Source organism: Rhinopithecus roxellana, chromosome 12, assembly GCF_007565055.1.
Source record: "Rhinopithecus roxellana isolate Shanxi Qingling chromosome 12, ASM756505v1, whole genome shotgun sequence".
NCBI classification, from domain to species: domain Eukaryota; kingdom Metazoa; phylum Chordata; class Mammalia; order Primates; family Cercopithecidae; genus Rhinopithecus; species Rhinopithecus roxellana.
The window spans coordinates 4,611,603-4,631,015 of NC_044560.1; the positions used below are offsets into that span (position 1 = coordinate 4,611,603).

Sequence of the window (19,413 nt, forward strand, 5' to 3'; positions counted from 1 at the left end):
TTGTTCGTTTCCATACTGTCTATGGCTGCTTTCCTACTACAACAACAGAGTTGAACAATTTCACAAAAAAGACCACATGGTCCACAAAGTCTAAAATATTTACTATCCAGCATTTTACAGAAAATGCTTACCAAGCCCCCATTCCAGATCACTGGTTATCAAAGGTGGTTACTGGACCAGCAGCATCAGTATCACCTGGGAATTTATCAGATATGCAAATTTATCAGGTCTCACCCCAGACCTAGTGAATCAGAAACTCTGGAGGTGGGCCCAATAGTCTGTGTTCTCGTAAGACCCCAAATTCTAATTGACATAACAGTTTGAGAACCCCTCTTCCAGGTAATGGATTTATATGACTGGCGAAGTGAGTAAGACAGATACGGCATTTATTCTAGGTGAGTTTACATTCTCATGGAAGAAACAAACAAGTACAAAGAAAAGATAATTACAGGCCATCATTATTAAAACAGTGAGTCAACTTGTGGTGGGCTGCGCAGAAAGAGCTCAGGAGCTCAGGTCTGGAAGGGGAGGTAAGCATGATGGAAATGGGCTCCAGGCTTGAGAAGTACAAGAGCCCAGAGGTGGGAAGAAACTTGGCATATACAAGGAACAAAAGGGCAGACAGAGTATCTGTGGTGTGAGAGTGACAGTGTTAAGAGTGGTTGGTAAGCAGCCAAAACATGTAACGCCTTGGAGACTACAGTAAGACTAAGATTCTTTCATGCAATGGAAAGCCCCTGAGGACACTGATAAGATATGATTTATGTTTTTAAAAGATTATGTTGGTTGCTATGTGGACAATGGATTACAGGGGTCAAGAATAGAAGCAAAGAGACAAGTTAGGGTACTGCAGTACTCTCGATGAGAAAGGATGGTGGCACAATAAAGGCACCTCTGAGAAGGTGATATTTAAGGTAAAATCAGTATCATCATTCTGAGTTTTCCGGTTAGGCTGTTTTAGACATTAGAGGCTTGGCTCCTAATGGCAGATTATAATTAGCAAGCAGGAGCCAGAAGGAAAATATCCACACCCAAGATGACACCCCAGTTGTTGACAACACTTAACTTAGCTCCTCACCACTAGCAGCACTGTGTGGTCACAGTCTCATCAGCACAGTGTCACTACACATATCACACTGTAATCTTCTGTGTCACCCTATAAACGGTAGGAACACTGCAACTTTTCCATCAGTTTCTCCAACAGCAGAGGAATACAAAGTACCTGAAGGAAAAAGGTATGAGGCCGGAAGCAGACTAATTCAGGCATAACAATTCTCTGAAGTTCCAGATTTCACATTAAAAACTCATGTGGATTTTGTATTCTACCCCATGATGCATGATTACGTTGCCTCTAAACATTAAAAAACAATAGGTACAAATTTTCATTGAGACCAGTGGTCCATTCCAGAAAAATATTCTGCTTTGTCCTGTTTCCTCTCTAATGTACCACTGATACTCTGGGTGAAGAAAAGCAGAGGTTAAAGGAGAAAGAAAAGCTGCAGAGTCACTCAAAACTTTTTAGAAATTTAGTTTCTACCTATATAAAGGGAAATAAATAATTTCATTTGAAAGAACTTCAAACCAAAAGTATGTAGAGAAAAAACTGAAAACATGGTTAAACTCAAATCAGAAAGTAATATCCTTATTCACCTTTTGTAAGAAAAGATTTTATGTAAGTGAAATGTGGCATAAAATAGGGCTGAAAGATCTTGTTTAGGACAGAATTTTGTTAAACAGAAAAGAGTAGCTAAAGCAAAAGCTTTAAAACTAATCAAGTCCACGTAAAAATATTAAAAAGTCAAAACCAGGTTTAGTTAGCATTACCTTGCTTTCCTTTTCCCTCTTTCCAAATAGAGAGAAATCACACTCTTAAAAGATGACTTCAACTTTTATTGAATGAGGTCTTTATTTTATAACATTACAAACTAACACTCCCTTTCTGAAAAGGCAGATCTTACACTCAAAGACAATCTTCAAGCATTTTGTTGTTGTTGTTAAGAAATTGAGGGGGGAAATCCACAGTTTATTAACAAGAAGATTCAAAATTTCATTTTACAGTAATAATGGGACAACAACTAATACATTTCACAATCAAAAGTGGTTCAAGCTAAGAATATCTATAACAGATTTTAAAATCTGGGAAAGATGACATAAACTGGACAATTATCAGTATTGCTCATCACAATTTTGGCTCTAACAGTACAGAACAAATGCTTGTTTCGCACTGCACCTAAGACAGCTCCTTCATTAAGGTTCACCAGGACACAGGCAGCATCCCCTCCTCCCAGTCATTTGTACAAATCATTAAGGCGAGTCTACAAAGGACCAGTAAGGCACTGGGGGCACAGCAGCTGACTGCAGGAAGTCTATGTAACTTCCCGTAGTAAAACAGCCTTTAATGCAGACATAGGTGTGACAAATTCAGTGTTTTGTTTTTTTTCAGCGTCAACCTGCACCTAAAGCACGAAAGGTCACTTCAAGTCACTTCAATGTAAGAAACAATTCCCATTCACCACATTACCAGTGAAAAGATAAATAATTCACTGGGCTAGAAGGAATTAGAAGCAGGAATAGGCCGGGCGCGGTGGCTCAAGCCTGTAATCCCAGCACTTTGGGAGGCCGAGACGGGCGGATCACGAGGTCAGGAGATCGAGACCATCCTGGCTAATATGGTGAAACCCCGTCTCCACTAAAAATACAAAAAACTAGCCGGGCGAGGTGGCGGGCGCCTGTAGTCCCAGCTACTCGGGAGGCTGAGGCAGGAGAATGGCGTAAACCCGGGAGGCGGAGCTTGCAGTGAGCTGAGATCCGGCCACTGCACTCCAGCCTGGGTGACAGAGCGAGACTCCGTCTCAATAAAAAAAAAAAAAAAAAAAAAAAAAAAAAAAGAAGCAGGAATAAAGAAAATGCCCTTTGGTGGTTTAGACTTACTAAAGAGAATGTCTTTAACTCTCCAAGGAATACCATTCTGCTTTGTGATATTATACCAATTAATTAGGACTCCTCTATATTCCCATTAACGTCAGATCATTACATAACTTCAATAGCATAAACCGTTTTCCCACTTTGCTATAATAATAGCTAGGGATACCTCAACAATATAATAATGGTTTAAATTATGACCATTTCTCTTTGGCCTTGTGGTATTTAAGCTTAGAGAAAAATCACATTTAAAAAACAGGCCAGGCGCAGTGGCTCACGCCTGTAATCTCAGCACTTTGGGAAGCCGAGGCAGGTGGATCACCTGAGGTTAGGAGTTCAAGACCAGCCTGACCAACATGGTGAAACCCCATCTCTACTAAAAATACAAAAGTTGGCCAAGCGTGATGGTGTGTGCCTGTAGTCCTAGCTACTCAGCAGGCTGAGACAGGAGAATTGCTTGAACTCGGCAGGCAGAGGTTGCAGTGAGCTGAGATTGTGCCACTGCCCTCCAGCCTGGGCGAAAGAGCAAGACTGTCACTAAACAAAGTAATATGGGCCATACCAAGAGCTCACAAAAGCATGGCACTAGTTACTTATTTAGTAAGAGATTCAATTTTAATCATACAAAGTTATTCTCTAGGATAAGCATTTGCTCAGAAATGCATCATGGGACATACATAGCAGTCAATAAAGTCCTGGTTAATTTCTTCCTGGTCATCTGTGAAATTAAGGGATCCTTTAGCTATCTAAATATTTCAGCAACATGAGGACACCTGGGATTAACAGATGAAGCACAAATATAAACCCAATTCTTTGGAATGTCACTGTGGACATAGTCCTTACCACAATCCACAGCTGTAAATGAATATATTATATAATTCTTCATTGTACAGTGTTACCTAATCACCAGCGGAGAGTAACTCATTCACTCCCATGAAAAGACCTCTATAAGAAATGAAAATATATGGACCTACCCTATGTTATCTCAAGTCAGGGAAATGAGAGCCCATTTTTGCTACAGAGTTGGAACCTGAATAATATAATAAATATATATATATATATTTTTTAAGACAGGTTCTCACTGTGTTGCCCAGGCTGCAGTGCACTGGCTATTCATAGGCAAGATCCCATTACTGATCAGCCTGGGAGTTTTGGCCTGCTCCATTTCCAATCTGGGCTGGGTTCACCCCTCCTTAGGCAAGTTTGTGGTTTCCCGCTTCAGGGAGATCACCATATTGATGCCAAACTTACACCCAACCGGCATAGTGCACCACAGCCCAGAATTCCTGGGCTCTAGGGATCCTCCTGCTTCAGCCTCCCAAGTAGCTGGGGCTATAGGCGTGTGCCACCAAACCTAGCAATTATTATTTTTAATCTTAGAAAATAAATTGTGTCTAGAAAGGAATAGTTAGCATATTTATGTCTAAAGAGGAATAAAAAAGGATAACCGGGTTTACACAAAATGCATTGAAGTGACTGATTTGAAGCAGCCTCTCAAGTACATTCAAACCAAATGGCACAGGAGATTGTCATCTCAGTAAGTCAACCCATTACAGACATCATTTACCCATGTCTCATCTGCCATAAAACCTCAGTTGAAGACTTCAACTGTTCTAGCTATGAAAGCAAAAATATCTCTCAAAGCTTCTCTTTTTAAGGGGAAAAAATATTAATTGGAAGCAACTTTCTGTGCATTAAGAAAGTATTTTCTTAGAGGCAAAGAAAAAATACTATGATTAAAAATAATGTGTTCTAATAAAGCACAGTGCCCACACGCAAAGGAAAAAAAAACATAATCACAATCTTTAAGGCTTCCTTGAATGCTAACTGCTATCTTGGCTGTAGTTTTTCACAACATTTGGAAGACAAGTGTTTGATAGATGATTTCATGTGACTTAGGAATCTTCCAGAACATGAAGTCAGGCAATTTCAGACATCTCTGGCTCTTCACACTGCCTCTTAGAAAAGTTTTTGACAAACTCAAGAGATGAGGAACGATGTAGAAAAATAATTCTTTTCTTCCCATTAAAATCCATCTTTCTTAGTGGATTCTCCAGTGAAGCAAACTGAGACCATAACCAAATAAAATGAGGTATTGATACAATAAATGATCGATCATCAGGACTTCGCCTTCCTTGTTTGAGTGTCTACGAGCATTACTACTGCTAACCAAAGAATAGTTTATTATGTATCATCTCCTTTATTCCAAGCCGAACCAAAATTAACTTTTATCTCACTATTTCATCAACTATTGGAAAAAAGCAGCACCACAGAGCCATATGCTGTAGCTTTGTCCCCATGTCCCACCTCTTCCCTCTCTAGGCCAAATAACCTCCTTACAAACTATACAAGTTTTTTGCTGGTATTTCTGTTGGCATGATTTTGGTGAATAGTTCACTTTGTGTGCATGTGTGTCAAATGACACACTGAACTTCAAAATGCAAACCACAAACAGAATCCCGGACACAGTGCCAATTTATAGATTCTGGTATGACAAATTTCATACATATTCTGACACATTCAAAAGAAAAAAAAAACATTGTATGAGTTTCTTGTAAAATACAGAATAAAAGAAGATGTGGAAGTTCTGTGGAAGATGCAAAGCTATGTATGGCAAGATATGTTTGAAGACCTTTAGTTTTGGCTTATAAAAATTCTAATTATATTTTAAAAAGGGAACAGACTTGGATGAGAAATCCAAAGCTGTGCCCACCCAGTTGCGTGTTATTATTTTTAAACCAATTTCTAACATTTATGAAGAATAACAGACATTTAATTCTGCTTATCAAATTCTCCTTTTGAATGTCTGCATAAACTAAGAGGCAGGTCTTTCTGGATGTCAGATTTATAGGCATTATAAAAACATAACAAACTTACATCAAGATGGGACAAGTCTGTGTAAGTAAGTATATTAATTAGGCACTAAAAAGGAGGAACGTTTCAGAAAAAGGAGTTCTTGATGCTTTATCCAAAATTTCAAAAACTGCCCATTTATGGTATACAAGCAAAAGGGAGGTGTTGAAACTTTTACCAGTGTTTTGTCTTAACAATATAAAACCAGTTAATATTTATAATGTAAATAATAAGAACTCAAGGCCAAAGGTAGAACCAAATCAAATCATGAGCTAACACTGTCTGTTTCTTCCACCACGATTTCAAGTTTGACCAGTAACTGATTTATACTGTGGTTTCTCGACCAGCTTTGAGATTGGGTGCTGAGAACTGTCTCCTCATCCGCGGAGGTGTCACAAACTGGCTACAGTGGCTGGGTTTGTCAGTCTGCCTCTGACAGGAAGTGGCCGCACTGCCCTCTAACTGACCTCCAGTGTTATAATTACAGTAAGACTGACGGTGTTGATGAATATGGCGCTTTGCCTGGAAAGTCTGCACATCAGCAGTGGGGTGACCACTGTGGGAGTTTAATGACTCCGCAGAGGCAGATGCCTGGCAGCGCGTACTTTTCGGCTGGCCATTATTCAGAGAATTGCTTCTCCAACGTAGTTGAGGTGGCTGTTGCTGATTATTAATGTGCTGCTTGCTAACTTGGATATGATCTTGACTTCTCATTCCTTGAGAGCCCCATGGAAACTGGGGATCCTTAAAAGCTCCTTTACCCCCTTTTTCTTGGCTCTCTTCTTTATTCCCTTTCCTTGCTTCATCGTCTTTTGGAATCCTAAGCTCTATAACCTCATCTTCTGTTATGATGATATGTGTCCCAGGACTCCAAGAGTTTCTGTGTTTAGGGTTGCTCTTAAAGGGGAAGCGGGGCTTCCGGTTCTCAGGAGGGATGAACCTATGAGGTACATTCTGCCGACGAAGCTGCTTTGTTATCTCCTGCTGTTGCAAGTTCTTAAACCGAATTTGCTCTTGCCTCATCCAACGCAGACGTCCACGTCTAAAAGCTGGATCCCCATTCATCAGCTGGGAAACACGTTCTTCTTTTGCAAGTTCTCCATTGTCTCCTTTACTTACATTATTCTCAGAGCTGCTACTAACACCAGCACCAACAGGCTCCTTTGCTTTGTGGTTTCCTGGGCTTTTCTGTTCCTGAGATCCAATCAGTGGCAAGACTTTTTCCATTTTGAGCATTTTATTTCTTAAGACTTTTATCTCCTCATCTTTCATGTTATTTTGCTTTTTGACTTCTTGCAAAATATCTTCCAGCTTGTCTATATGAACCTTGAGGTCATCTACATCAGTGCTGCCTTTCCCAGTGGCCATGACATCTTCGATCTTCTCATCCCCAACACCGACGGTATCCCAGACGTCCCTGGCCACTGCCCTCCAGGAGTCCCGTTCATTGGGGTCTTTCTTGCCATACATGGCACAAAGCTCCTTCATCTTGACAATGGCCAGGGCTTCAATCTCCTGCCGACTGTGCCTGAAGTCGTTGAGAGCAACCTCATAGCAGATCTCTTTGACAGCCTGAATTTTAAGATCTGAGATCGTGACCCACTTGGAATCTTTACTCAAGCGCCTTCTTTGGGGTATCTGATACATTTTAATTGGTTCACGTTTCTTCCCACTGCTGGGGAGGCCACATTTTTTAACAATGGTTTGCAACTTGCTGGGAGGTAGTTTTTCTCTCAGAGAAGTAATCAGTTTCCAGCTCTCTTCACACGACCTCTTGTCAGAATCGTCCCCGCTATCAGAATCCGCGTCCTTTGAAAAAACAAAATCAAAAAATGGCCCCAAAATAACCAAAATTAAAATGTAAAAAAGGAAAATTAAATTGAAGAAAAAGCAAGCAAAAAAGCCTTAACCAAATTTAAAAATAAAACCAAAAAAACTAAAAAACAAAACAAAACAAAAAACCCCTCAATAATGTGGAAGTCTATTAAGACATATGCTTATGTACATTTCTACTAATATAAAGATTTGCTTATTTGGTGTCCCTAATCCAAATTTCCACTTTCTGGCTTAAGTGATGAAATTTGTCACCAAATTTCTTAGGAGAATTGACAACAGGGGTGAGTTTGTCACCCTATGGTCATTCAAAATTATTCAAATGGCGTGCCTTAACGACCTCACTATCTGAAGAAAATGAAGTAAAACCTAGGCCCCACACATCATGCTAACAACCCATGCAGACACTTCCCCACATTTGCCTTGGTTATTGCTGTTGCTTCTTCCAGAATCTCTTTCCCCCATGAGTGAGCACAGATGCCATACAAAGATGTGACGAGCAGGCGGATTAACAAAGGTTAGTAAGGCTGTAGGACGCCAGGTTTTGTTTAGCTTTACTAAAAAGAGCAGCCCTAGAGAAAAGTTAGAAAATGAGAATGTAGAAAAAGAAGCAGTCAAACAGGGATGATGTTAAAAATGCTAAGAATCCCTATTAGCAGACCGTGTCAGTTCTTAGTCAACCAAACGTTTTCTTCTGTAAGACAAGAGGGTTTGAAAATCACCTTTCCATGAGCAGAGGATTTGCTATTTTTTGTCATGTTAAATTTATCCATTTCAATTGTAAAATTAAAGTGTGTTATCTGGATAACCAGAAAGTTTTTTTTTTTTTTTTTTTTAAAGGATCCTCATAGCGGGTGTGTTTTGTCTTGTTTTTCACACACACAAATCAATAAATACTTCACCTCCAAAATTTTGAGAAATAAATTACCAGAACAAAAATTAAGATGGGCAAATATACTTCCACTGAATATAATTTAAAATTCCCCCAGTCACATTTTAGTAAGTACAACTTGGAGATATTTTCTATTTAGAAAGCCCAGGACATTTTTAGCTATTTGAGGAGTATCACTTTAAGTGACAACTCTTCCAATAAACACATAAAACACAAAGATTATACTCTGGTTACATAAAATTGATCCACTTTAAAAGGTACCTTTAACTCTGTCTTTCCAGCTGTCTTTGCACCATTGCCTCTTTTTCAGAAAACCTTACCTAGCCCTAAAACAGCAGCCTGACTTCACAACAACGTAATTTCAAGGGCTGTTTGGATAATAACCAATAGCTCTTAACTAATACAAGCAAATCTTGATAATATAGATCTCTATGAAAGCAATGTTGGATTTAGAATTCCAAATAATAAGTGGGATTAGAAAGAATTTCTATCCGGGAGATAAAAGTTGCTGGGAAAAGAAAATACTCAGCTGCTCTGCCTATGAAGTAGCCATTCTTTATTCCTTTACTTTTTTTTTTTTTGAGACAGAATCTTGCTCTGTCGTCCAGACTGGAATGCCCAATCTTGGCTTACTGCAACCTCCACCTCCCGGGTTCAAGTGATTCTCCTGCCTCAGCCTCCCAAGTAACTGGGACTACAGGCGTCTGCCACCACGCCCACCTAATTTTTGCATTTTTGGTAGAAATGGGATTTCACCATGTTGGCCCGGCTGGTCTTGAACTCCTGACCTCAGGTGATCCGCCCGCCTCAGCCTCCCAAAGTGCTGGGATTACAGGGGTAAGCCACCACACCCAGCCTATTCCTTTACTTTCTTAATAAACATGCTTTCACTTAAAAAAAAAAAAAAAAAAAAAACCTCAACTCATAGATGAGTAGTTCAGGGCAGCCTAGTACATGAAAATAGTTACTTCATAGTGAATCTTTTACTCACTGTGGTTACCAAAAATATCTCTAGAGGAGTTTGTTTGCTTGAAACTAATAGTACCTTGCCTCCTAGACCAAAGTTTGTTGTTTTTGTTTGTTTCTTTGTTTGCTTTGTTTTTTGAGACAGGGACCCAAACAGGTCTCAAACACTTGTGCTCAAGTGATTTTCTTGCCTGAGCTGGGACTGCAGGCACACATCAGCACACCTGACAAAACCAAAGATTTGCCTGTATAGTCACTTACTAAGGAACGAAAAAGTAACTTTCAACAATAATAATAATAATAATTTGGCCTCTGAATTTAAAAACCTTGCCCCTGATTTGTATCATTTCTATTGACCTACAAATGAGTACTAAGTCCATTTATAACTCCCACCTGTTTGATAACTTAGCAACAAAAGCTTGCTAAATTTATACAGATTCTACATTAATTTTTTTCATTTTTAGTTTTAAAAATCAGAATGGCTAATTTTGTGATAAATATGACATTAATAAATATTAAAGAAAAAACTATGTCTGACTCCTGAAGAGGATTTTTTGCAAATATGTATAAACTGAACTTTACAGAACATAAACAAATTCTCTCTGATTCTTTCCCACATAACCAACAACTATCACTTTTTTCCTGGATGTTTTTCTTTTCCTCTTCAAATTGCTTAAGGATGAAATGAATATTACCTAATTCAGGAAATGACAAATATTCTAAGAATTGTTTTAATATCATGTTTAAGAGACAAAAGTTATCTTTAAACTCTAAAATAAAATATAAATAAGTCTACGTAAATCTAAAAGAACTCAAGTTAAATCTAGCAGCCGTCATTTTCTTTCTTTTTAAAATGCTGCCATTTTGACTGTGTAGAATACGTCCTCTTTAAAGTTCAAATGTATCACCCTGTCACATATTGATGGTGATACTAAAAACTATATGCAAAGTTTATGTGATATAAATCCTGTCTCCACGTCAAAAAAAGAAATGTTTATATTTATTTACATTATTATTATTATTATTTTTTGTTGAGACTGAGTCTAGCTTTATCGCCCAGGCTGGAGTGCAGTTGCACGATCTTGGCTCACTGCAACCTCAGCCTGCTGGGTTCAAGCAATTCTCCTGCCTCAGCCTCCCAAGTAGCTGGGATTACAGGCGCCCGCCACGACGCCCTGCTAATTTTTGTACTTTCAGTAGAGACAGGGTTTCACTATGTTGGTCAGACCGGTCTCAAACTCCTGACCTTAAGTGATCTGCCAGCCCTGGCCTCCCAAAGTGCTGGGATTACAGGCGTGAGCCACCGTGCCCGGCCAAATTTTTAAAATATTTAGATTCATTTATTAAGGAGTTGGAAAAGCTACTGAGGTCTGGTCAATTCACATGTCACAAAATGATCCTTTGGCTTTCATTAAATGCCAAATGCAAAGCAGGCCTCCTAAAGAGACTCTGCAAGGAACTTATGCAAATAAGAAGAGGGAAGATCCCTAAACTGAGTGTAAAAAGCAAGCAGAGAAAGGACCAGGGTATCCTAGAGCACTAACTGAAGAAAACGCTCAGCACCCTAACAATGTGAGGCATTTGGGAACTATCAGAATAGAAAACACATGAGCCTGATTTCCATTGTTTAATGCTGACATTATGCAAAAAATGACTGCATATGGTAAATATTAAATAAATATTTACTGATTAGTAATTCCTTTGCATTCTCTCAATGTTTATTCACAGGGTGCATTAGAAATGTATCTGTCAATTGACCAATACAGGGTAATATATAAAAACATTCAGTATTACTACTGGTAGATATTCTTCAGGCTAAAGTGTTAGAAATCAGCTTCTCCCTTAAGTCAAGAAATGAAAGTGGAAGAGACAGACCTTTGAGAGGAAAGCAAGTTCCTTGCTTTAAGGAGGGGCTCTTGAAATCCTGGCTTGCTTTCAGATACACAGAGCAAGCAACAACCAGAATCTGATTATCTGCAGGCTATATACATTCCCTAGAAACGGAATACATCTTAGACATTCACTTTCTCTTTATTTAGTGGCCATCTTTATTTTAGGGCACAGAATGAACACCGACTCTTGGTTAGGGACAGCACCAGGCATCCTTATTCTGCCGTGCCTAGTTCCTCTAAGTGAGGTCCCAGGATCAGCAGCATTGGCATCACCTAGGAGCTTGTTGGAAATGCACACTCAGGTCCCAACCCAGACTTAGTCAATCAGTATCTAAATTTTTTTTTTTTTTTTTTTTTTTTTTTTTTTGAGATGGAGTTACGCTCTTATTGCCCAGGCTGGAGTGCAATGGCGCAATATTGGCTCACTGCAACCTCCACCTCCTGGGTTCAAGCGATACTCCTGCCTCAGCCTCCTGAGTAGGTGGGATTACAGGTGCTTGCCACCACACCCAGCTACTTTTTTGTATTTTTAGTAGACATGGGTTTCACTATGTTGGCCAGGCTGGTCTCAAACTCCTGACCTCAGGTGATCCACCTGCCTCGGCTTCCCAAAGTGCTGGGATTACAGGCGTGAGCCACCGCGTCCAGCCAAGTTTTGGTTTCCTCAACTATAAACTGGAGGTAACATTACATATTTTACTTATACATATGCATAAATAAACAAAGAGGGTTGTTTTGAGGATCAGACAAATTGATGGATGTTAACGCTCTGTAAATTATAAAGCACTATACAAATACAAGGCATTATTGTTAATAATAGTTTAATTACACCTGTCCTCATTTGATCTCTCACAGACCATCAGAGGCATGTTATTAGAATGTACTACATTATTAAGATAAAAGACTTCTTCTTGTGTCACAAACCTTTCAAGCCACTAATCACATTGTAGCTAGTCCCTTCCGTTTTCATTAAAAACTTAATGCTAAAAAGGCCTCCTAAAGAGCCTCTGTCGGTAACACTGCTATTATCTTGCCCCAAACCCTTGATTTATTCTTATAATCCATTCTTTTTAGGGCTTTACTATAATTTACAAGATAACTAACTGGTTTAATCCATGCCCATGCCTGAGAACTGAGGTGCTCTGGAAAAGGTTGCTTTTGCTCAAGTCCTTCGCTTTTCTGGCCCACTTAGCACTAGCCCCTTCTTTTCCAAAGCACAGAGCATGACTACAAGGCTGTAGTTTACTTGCTATATTTTATACTAAGGTAAGAAGCCAGTGCCTGAACTTTCTCCCTAATACCCCCTTACCTTAAAAGAAAGATACGACTGAATCTTAAAAAATGAGAACTTCCTAAACTGCATCCACAGTATCCAAAGGTTAGTTATACTTTATTCTTACATATCAAATGAATGCTGAAAAGGTTCTTATAACCACGGCTTTGTTAACCAAAATTGGTTGGTTGGTTGGCTTTAGAAATGAAAATCTAACTAATGGATCAACTTATTTATTCATGTGATTCAGTTTCTATCAAATCTAGGAAATCAACTACCATTATAAAATGCTGAAGCCATTAGTATTATATCAATAGCTGGGACCTTAAACAGACTTTTTCCAGCTGCTCACCCAAATCCTCCTTCCCTCAAAGGAAGCAGCCCTTCTGTCCTGTTCGGGCTGGGTATGCAGCCTCTGCTCCCACCGCTACCACACATGCCACTGAGAACCTGATTGAGAATTCAGACTCCATGCAGGGGAACAGGAAAGGAGTAACACATGCAACTGTGCAGCAACACTTTTAGACACAGTTTAACTTAAAAAAAAAAAAAAAATCTGCCCAGCATAAGAACAATCCCAAAGTCAGCCCAAGAGCAGAGAATTAGTACTATCAAGTGATCAGAAACAAAACCAAGGCAAACTCCCACCAAATTCAATATTCAGAGTTATTATCGTTTAAAGAACCACCACTGATGCAAATTCCAAAACCACTATCAAGAGGCAAAGGCTACCAGAAAAGTTCTATTTCCTTAAAAAGCACTTGGTTGTAATAGAAAGATTTGGCTTTAAGACATAAAAAGCCCAAAAGAGTACCTCTATGGACTATTTTTTCAGGCTAAGGCTACCGGGACATTCAAGTTCATTCTCCATTAAGGAAATCAAAGAATAGTGCTTGGTATCCTTGAGAGAAGCAATTTGGGTGAGTGCTGCTCTGCGGAACAGGGAAAGTATGGGAACAAGCTGCCCTTTTCCCAACAGTTTAGCAGATTCAGGACTCCTACCAGTCTCTGCTGCTCCAAAAGAAGATCTGCTTCTTCCTTCTCCTTTTTGTATAAGATCTCCATTTCCTGTAGCCTAGAAGTAAAAAAAAAAAAAAAAAAAAAAAAAAAAAAAAAAAAAAAAAATTCAAGAATGCTAATAATATTATGTGTTTAAAAGAAGAAACAGTCATGTGGGCTGCGTAACTGTGCATTACCTTTTCTCCATCTCTTGTTTCATATCAATTCCTTGTTTTTCCAGAAGCTCTCTCTGGGCAAATGTCCAGTCCACAGGCTCAGATGGGGTCTCAGCAGAAGGAGTCTTCTCTCGCTCGGCTCGTGCTTGTTCCGGGTGGTTAAAGCGGAAAACATGGTTTTTACCCATGATGATACGGTTTCCTAGCACAAAACAGAAAAATAGGGTTAAGAAATAATTTTTTTTTTTTTTTTGAGACAGAGTCTTGCTCTGTCACCCAGGCTGCAGTGCAGTGGCCAGATCTCAGCTCACTGCAAGCTCCGCCTCCTGGGTTTACGCCATTCTCCTGCCTCAGCCTCCCGAGTAGCTGGGACTACAGGCGCCCGCCACCTCACCTGGCTAGTTTTTGTATTTTTAGTAGAGACAGGGTTTCACCGTGTTAGCCAGGATGGTCTCGATCTCCTGACCTCGTGATCCGCCCGTCTCGGCCTCCCAAAGTGCTGGGATTACAGGCTTGAGCCACCGTGCCCGGCCAAGAAATAATTTTTTAAATATATAGTATATATTTAATAACCTCACCCCTCCCTAATGTGAAAAGACAGCTTTCAGAGCTGTTGTTTTTACAAGAACAAAAATCCTAATGCTGACTATTACTTTATCCTTTAAACAGCCAAAAATTAGAGTGGTCACAGAAACCATGTGCACGTTGCTGAAGACGGCAAAACTCTCCCAGTCTCACCTGAGCGCAGCTGAACAGGCTGGGACACCCTCTTGCCATTTACGTAGGTTTCTGAGCGCTCACAGGGCTCTAAGGTCACGATAACTAAGAGGAACACAAACTAATGTTATCATCACAAACCACTGGAATCAAATAATGGAAAGCAGTTGCTTATCAGGATTTGTGGTAAGTAGAATAAATCCCTGCAATCAATCAAGTGGCTGAAGTTGTCTACACAGTAGTTCATTTTGGGGTACCAGAACCAGTTCCAATGGAAGAGGCTCTCTAGGGCTATGGCTAACACAGGAACATTTAACTCTATTTGATAAACCTAAGAAGATGATAGGAAATACTAGTTTCAGTGATCTCTGACAGTTCAGTCAATAAAATTCAAGACTATCAGAAATTGTAAGGATGAGACATAGGTAATATCCAGAAACTAAAGATTGAAAAGCTAATATTTTGATAAGGGAATGAGTGAATTATATAACACAAAAATATCATTAAATTGTTGTTTTGTTAATAACCCAGGCAAAAATCAAGACTGAGTTTTTCTTCCCTTTTAGATAAAAATAAATTCTGCTGGGTTAAGACTTAATGTCCTTCAAATCTCCTATTATCCAGGATATTTGCTATTTTCTTACTTTTCTATTAAATAATTAACATTCCAGACCAAGCCTAATTGCCTATGTCCTTCTCAGTTCTTGGCAGTAACAAAAGGGCTTCTTTTGTCCAAGCTATTTTCATGTAAAGTAGCCTTGTCCATCTCTGCATTCATAAGCAGCCTATGTCTCTCCATTTTTCAGAATTAGATTGTATAAGAAAGAATTACTGATAGACAGAGAATACCAAGTCTTAAGGATTTCTCCTGATATAAAATGAAAAGGTTGTTGCTGAAGCTGCAGCCAGGAATGCTCACCTTCCCCGCTGTTGTTTCTCTCACTCCGGAAGATACAATGCTCTTCTTTAATGTGAGCCCCGCTCAGCACTATGTCCTGGCGCCGCTCAGCATCTGCTTGGCCAACCCTGAACACAAGAGAAAAGTGTTTCCCAGGGAAATTCAGACACAGAAAGCACTACAAACAATGAACCTCTTTATTCCAAAGAATATCCTTTGGTATGTACAAAAAAGGTATTGCCTTGTTGCATCAGAAGCTTTCAACTATGAATTCTATCCTCACATATGATCAACCTCTCTACATCAGAATAAGAAACAAGGAGCACTGATACACCAATGTAACTCATACAGTATTATAAAAAGACATGAGTCAAATAAAATCCCTAAGGAATGTATATTTGTTAAAGGAAAAAAATTTATTTAGGGTCTTCAGAGAAAAACTACATGTTAACTGGCTCCACTGGCAAAAACACATTATTTGGAAAGAGAAGATAGTTTGTAACTATTTCAGATAAAAAATACAGCAAATCATTACATTAATTTTTTCAACTCCTTCCCTTTAGTTATTCAATTATCTAAGAGGGGGGAAAAAACATGAAGTGACCAAAACAAGAAAGAAATATACCTTGTAATTCCATCTTTGATGTAATAAAGTAGGCACTCAGACATTAGTGGGTCTTCATTGAGGTTAACAAGATGTGGGGTCTGAAAAAGATTACAGATGATCAGTTTGGAGCAGGGCACCATGAGTGAGCTGTGGTAACAACAGGGGCCTACAGGAGTTCAGGCTTCTCCAACTCTCCACAGAGCCTAGAGAGGGATTTCTTTTTATCTCTAGTTGCGGTTCCATAATAAAGAGAAAGCACTCTCTTTAGGCCTCACCAAACGGAACCAATGCATTCTATTTTAATTAATTAATTAATTAGAGACAGAGTATCATTCTGTCTGGAGTGCAGCAGCCTGATCTTGGCTCACTGCAACCTCCGCCTTCCAGGTTCAAGTGATTCTACTGTCTCAGCCTCCCAAGTAGCTGGGATTACAGGTATTCGCCACCACGCCTGGCTAATTTTTCTATTTTTAGTGGAGACAGGGTTTCACCATGTTGGCCAGGCTGGTCTCGAACTCCTGACCTCAAGTGATCCACCCTCCTTGGCCTCCCAAAATGTTGGGACTATAGGACTGAGCCACTGTGCCTGGCATTCTATTTTAAAACATGAGTTCTGGGATAAAAAAACAAGACCCAATTTTTGATAAGATCAAAGCACAAGGAAAAAATGAGGACAGGCCAATTCTCTGAATGGAATAATTATAATTTTTGTAAATACCTGGGTAAAAATCTCAAGAAATATTTACTTTTATTAAAATGTCCTCATATCCCCCTACTACTTCCCACTATAATTTTTATCAGTTCTTCTATGATCCCAGTTATTAATTTATTAGTCTTTACCTTAAAAGACTTTAGTTTATTAGTCTTTAAAGAAAAAATTAAAATTACTGATATTCAATAATATAAACATCTTCTAACAATCCTCTTCATCTAACTCTAATATTTCTAAAATCTTTTTAAAAAAACCAACCTTCTTCGGTGAAAATACCCCACTGGAATCCAAAAATAAGTCACATGGTCTTGAAGCCAAAATCTACTCAAGAGAGTGCCAGCAAATGCGGAAGAATGAAAGAAGAGTCAGATGAGGGGTCAGAAAAGGGACTATAAAAGATGGTTAAAGAGAAATTTGAAAAACCTCCACATCTTCTCAACTAGCATCCACCTTTGTAGTTGAAGAACTTGACTGGTTTGAGAAAGTCAAAGCCCTTTATGGGTAGCATTCCTTAAAGCACATCATGATTTGAAAAATGGAATCTCAGAAACAGGTCCTAAGACTGAGTTTGGATGTGGTCACTGGTATATCCCTTCCTTTCATGAAGAAGTCTAGAAAGCTAAAACAAAAATTAAAGTAAGAAAAAGCTTTGGAAACAGAGATCTCACTTTGGAATTCCACGTAGTTTACATCTCAACATTTGTTCAAGTTATTTATGATTTATGTTAAATGCCATAATATATTCACTAGTTGTTATAATAAAAATTTTCCAGCCAGGGGCGGTAGCTCACGCCTGTAATCCCAGCACTCTGGGAAACTGAGGTGGGCGGATCACGAAGTCAATAGATCGAGACCACCCTGGTCAACATGGTGAAACCCTGTCTCCACTAAAAATACAAAAATTAGCTAGGCGTGGTGGCACACACCCACAGTCCAGCTACTTGGGAGGCTGAGCCAGGAGAATCGCTTGAACCCGCAAGGCGAGGTTGCAGTGAGCCAAGATCGCAGCACTGCACTCCAGCCTGGCGACAGAGCGAGACTCCATCTCAAAAAAAAAAAAAAAAAAATCCTCACAGGTTTAACACTGTAAGATGTTATAAAATACCTTTAGATATATGCATAGGCACAATTAAATTCCACGAAAACTGTAACTGCTAAAATCTATATAATCATAAGTAACATATCTGAATAAATGCATGTCTTACTGAAGGAAAACTATTAAAACTGTGGAAACCACTAACCTTTCATAATATAAACATATAAAACACTTACTGTTCTATTATACAATATGCATCTAAAATGTCTTTACATCAGTCTTTTCTGTTGAAAATAACACATTGGAATTTGAAAACAAAAAGTTATGTGGCCACGATAGAAAAACCTAACCAGAAGAATTGTAGCGAAAACCATGGGAATATTTCATATCACAAAAAAGTACCAATTCAAAACTCACCACCCCTTGTATCCTAACTTAGAGAGATCATCATCAGAACCTAGGCATAAAGATGTTTAAGTCTCCAATAGCCAATGTAAGGTCACTTGAAATAAAGGATAATTTACTAGTAGCATAAAATTATGCTTTTGTACATCAATATATGTTCTCCTATTCTCTGACACATAAGCACACAAAATAACCATTTGATAGCCATTTTCCAGTATCCAACAATAAGTTGTAACTTAGTTTAATTAAAAAAAAAAAAAAAACCCTTACTATTCTAATTAGCTAAAAGCTACCTAACTACGTTATAACTATGATTATGTAAAAAGGAAGGTAACTATTGGAGACATTTTTTAAAAAATGAAGAAGGAAGCAGAGGAGTCTAGAAAGACAGGGAAAGGAATTGCTTTACTCAGTACAAGGGTTGTCTATAATACAAATTGCAGAGGCAAATGGAAGCAGTATTATTCTCCACAAACCTGTACAGCTGAAATTGGTTCCAAAAAGTTATAAAGCAGGGTAGACGACTTCTGTGGGAAAATCTACATGAAAGAGTAGCCAAAACTGAAAGTATGCTAGGTGAGGCTGGGAATTGAAGAGAAAGCAACAAATAAAGATGACTAAACAAACTGAATCATGGCCAAAAGTTAGATATACTGCCTTAGGTTTTTTCTTTTGTAAATAGTAAACAAGATAGGCATTTTAAAAGTAGGCTGCCTTTGTACTATAAGACCATGCTCTAAGATGAAATCAGAAATATCTGAAATTAAGGCAAGTATCAAGATAATAAGGAGGAGACAGAGTAGGTCCTGAAGGACATGAAGTGCCCCAGTAACAAAGACAAACAAAAAGTGTCTCTGTCTGATTAGGTTTCACAACATTGTTTCCTACCTTTTTAGGTGAGAAAACCCCTAGAGTTCCTCCATCTTCTCGAATGGCAACTCCCATCTCAGCCAACAAAGCCTCTCTAGGAAAAAAACAGGTAAATCAGAATACTAATACCAAAATGTCAATTAAATCAGTCTAATATGAATTGGAAAATAAAGCCTGCAAAGCAAAAGCAACTGGCCATGTTTATAGTCAATAATGCAAACATAAAATAATGTGCTTATCTCTCATCATTAATGAGAAGTTATTTCTTTTTTTTTTTTTTTGAGACGGAGTCTCGCTCTGTCTCCCATGCTGGAGTGCAGTGGCACCATCTCGGCTCACTGCAAGCTCCGCCTCCCGGGAGT

The 19,413-nt window shown here is 38.8% G+C and overlaps 1 protein-coding gene across 7 annotated transcripts in view; it reads right to left on the reverse strand.

Annotated features, from left to right (window-relative positions):
- KIF1B (kinesin family member 1B) overlaps nt 1–19,413 on the reverse strand; it is a 180,382-nt gene that overhangs the window by 74,635 nt on the left and 86,334 nt on the right. For 5 of the 7 annotated variants that reach the window (XM_030912835.1, XM_030912838.1, XM_030912836.1 and 2 more), the window contains 6 exons: nt 19,070–19,145; nt 16,047–16,126; nt 15,443–15,549; nt 14,545–14,628; nt 13,828–14,008; nt 13,634–13,706 (listed from right to left, as the gene is read on the reverse strand). In XM_030912835.1, the coding sequence (XP_030768695.1) occupies nt 13,634–13,706; nt 13,828–14,008; nt 14,545–14,628; nt 15,443–15,549; nt 16,047–16,126; nt 19,070–19,145 (601 nt within the window). Of the gene's footprint in view, nt 1–3,989; nt 7,585–13,633; nt 13,707–13,827; nt 14,009–14,544; nt 14,629–15,442; nt 15,550–16,046; nt 16,127–19,069; nt 19,146–19,413 lie in introns of those variants that run through there. The other 2 variants (XM_030912839.1, XM_030912840.1) reach the window with 2 other exon arrangements.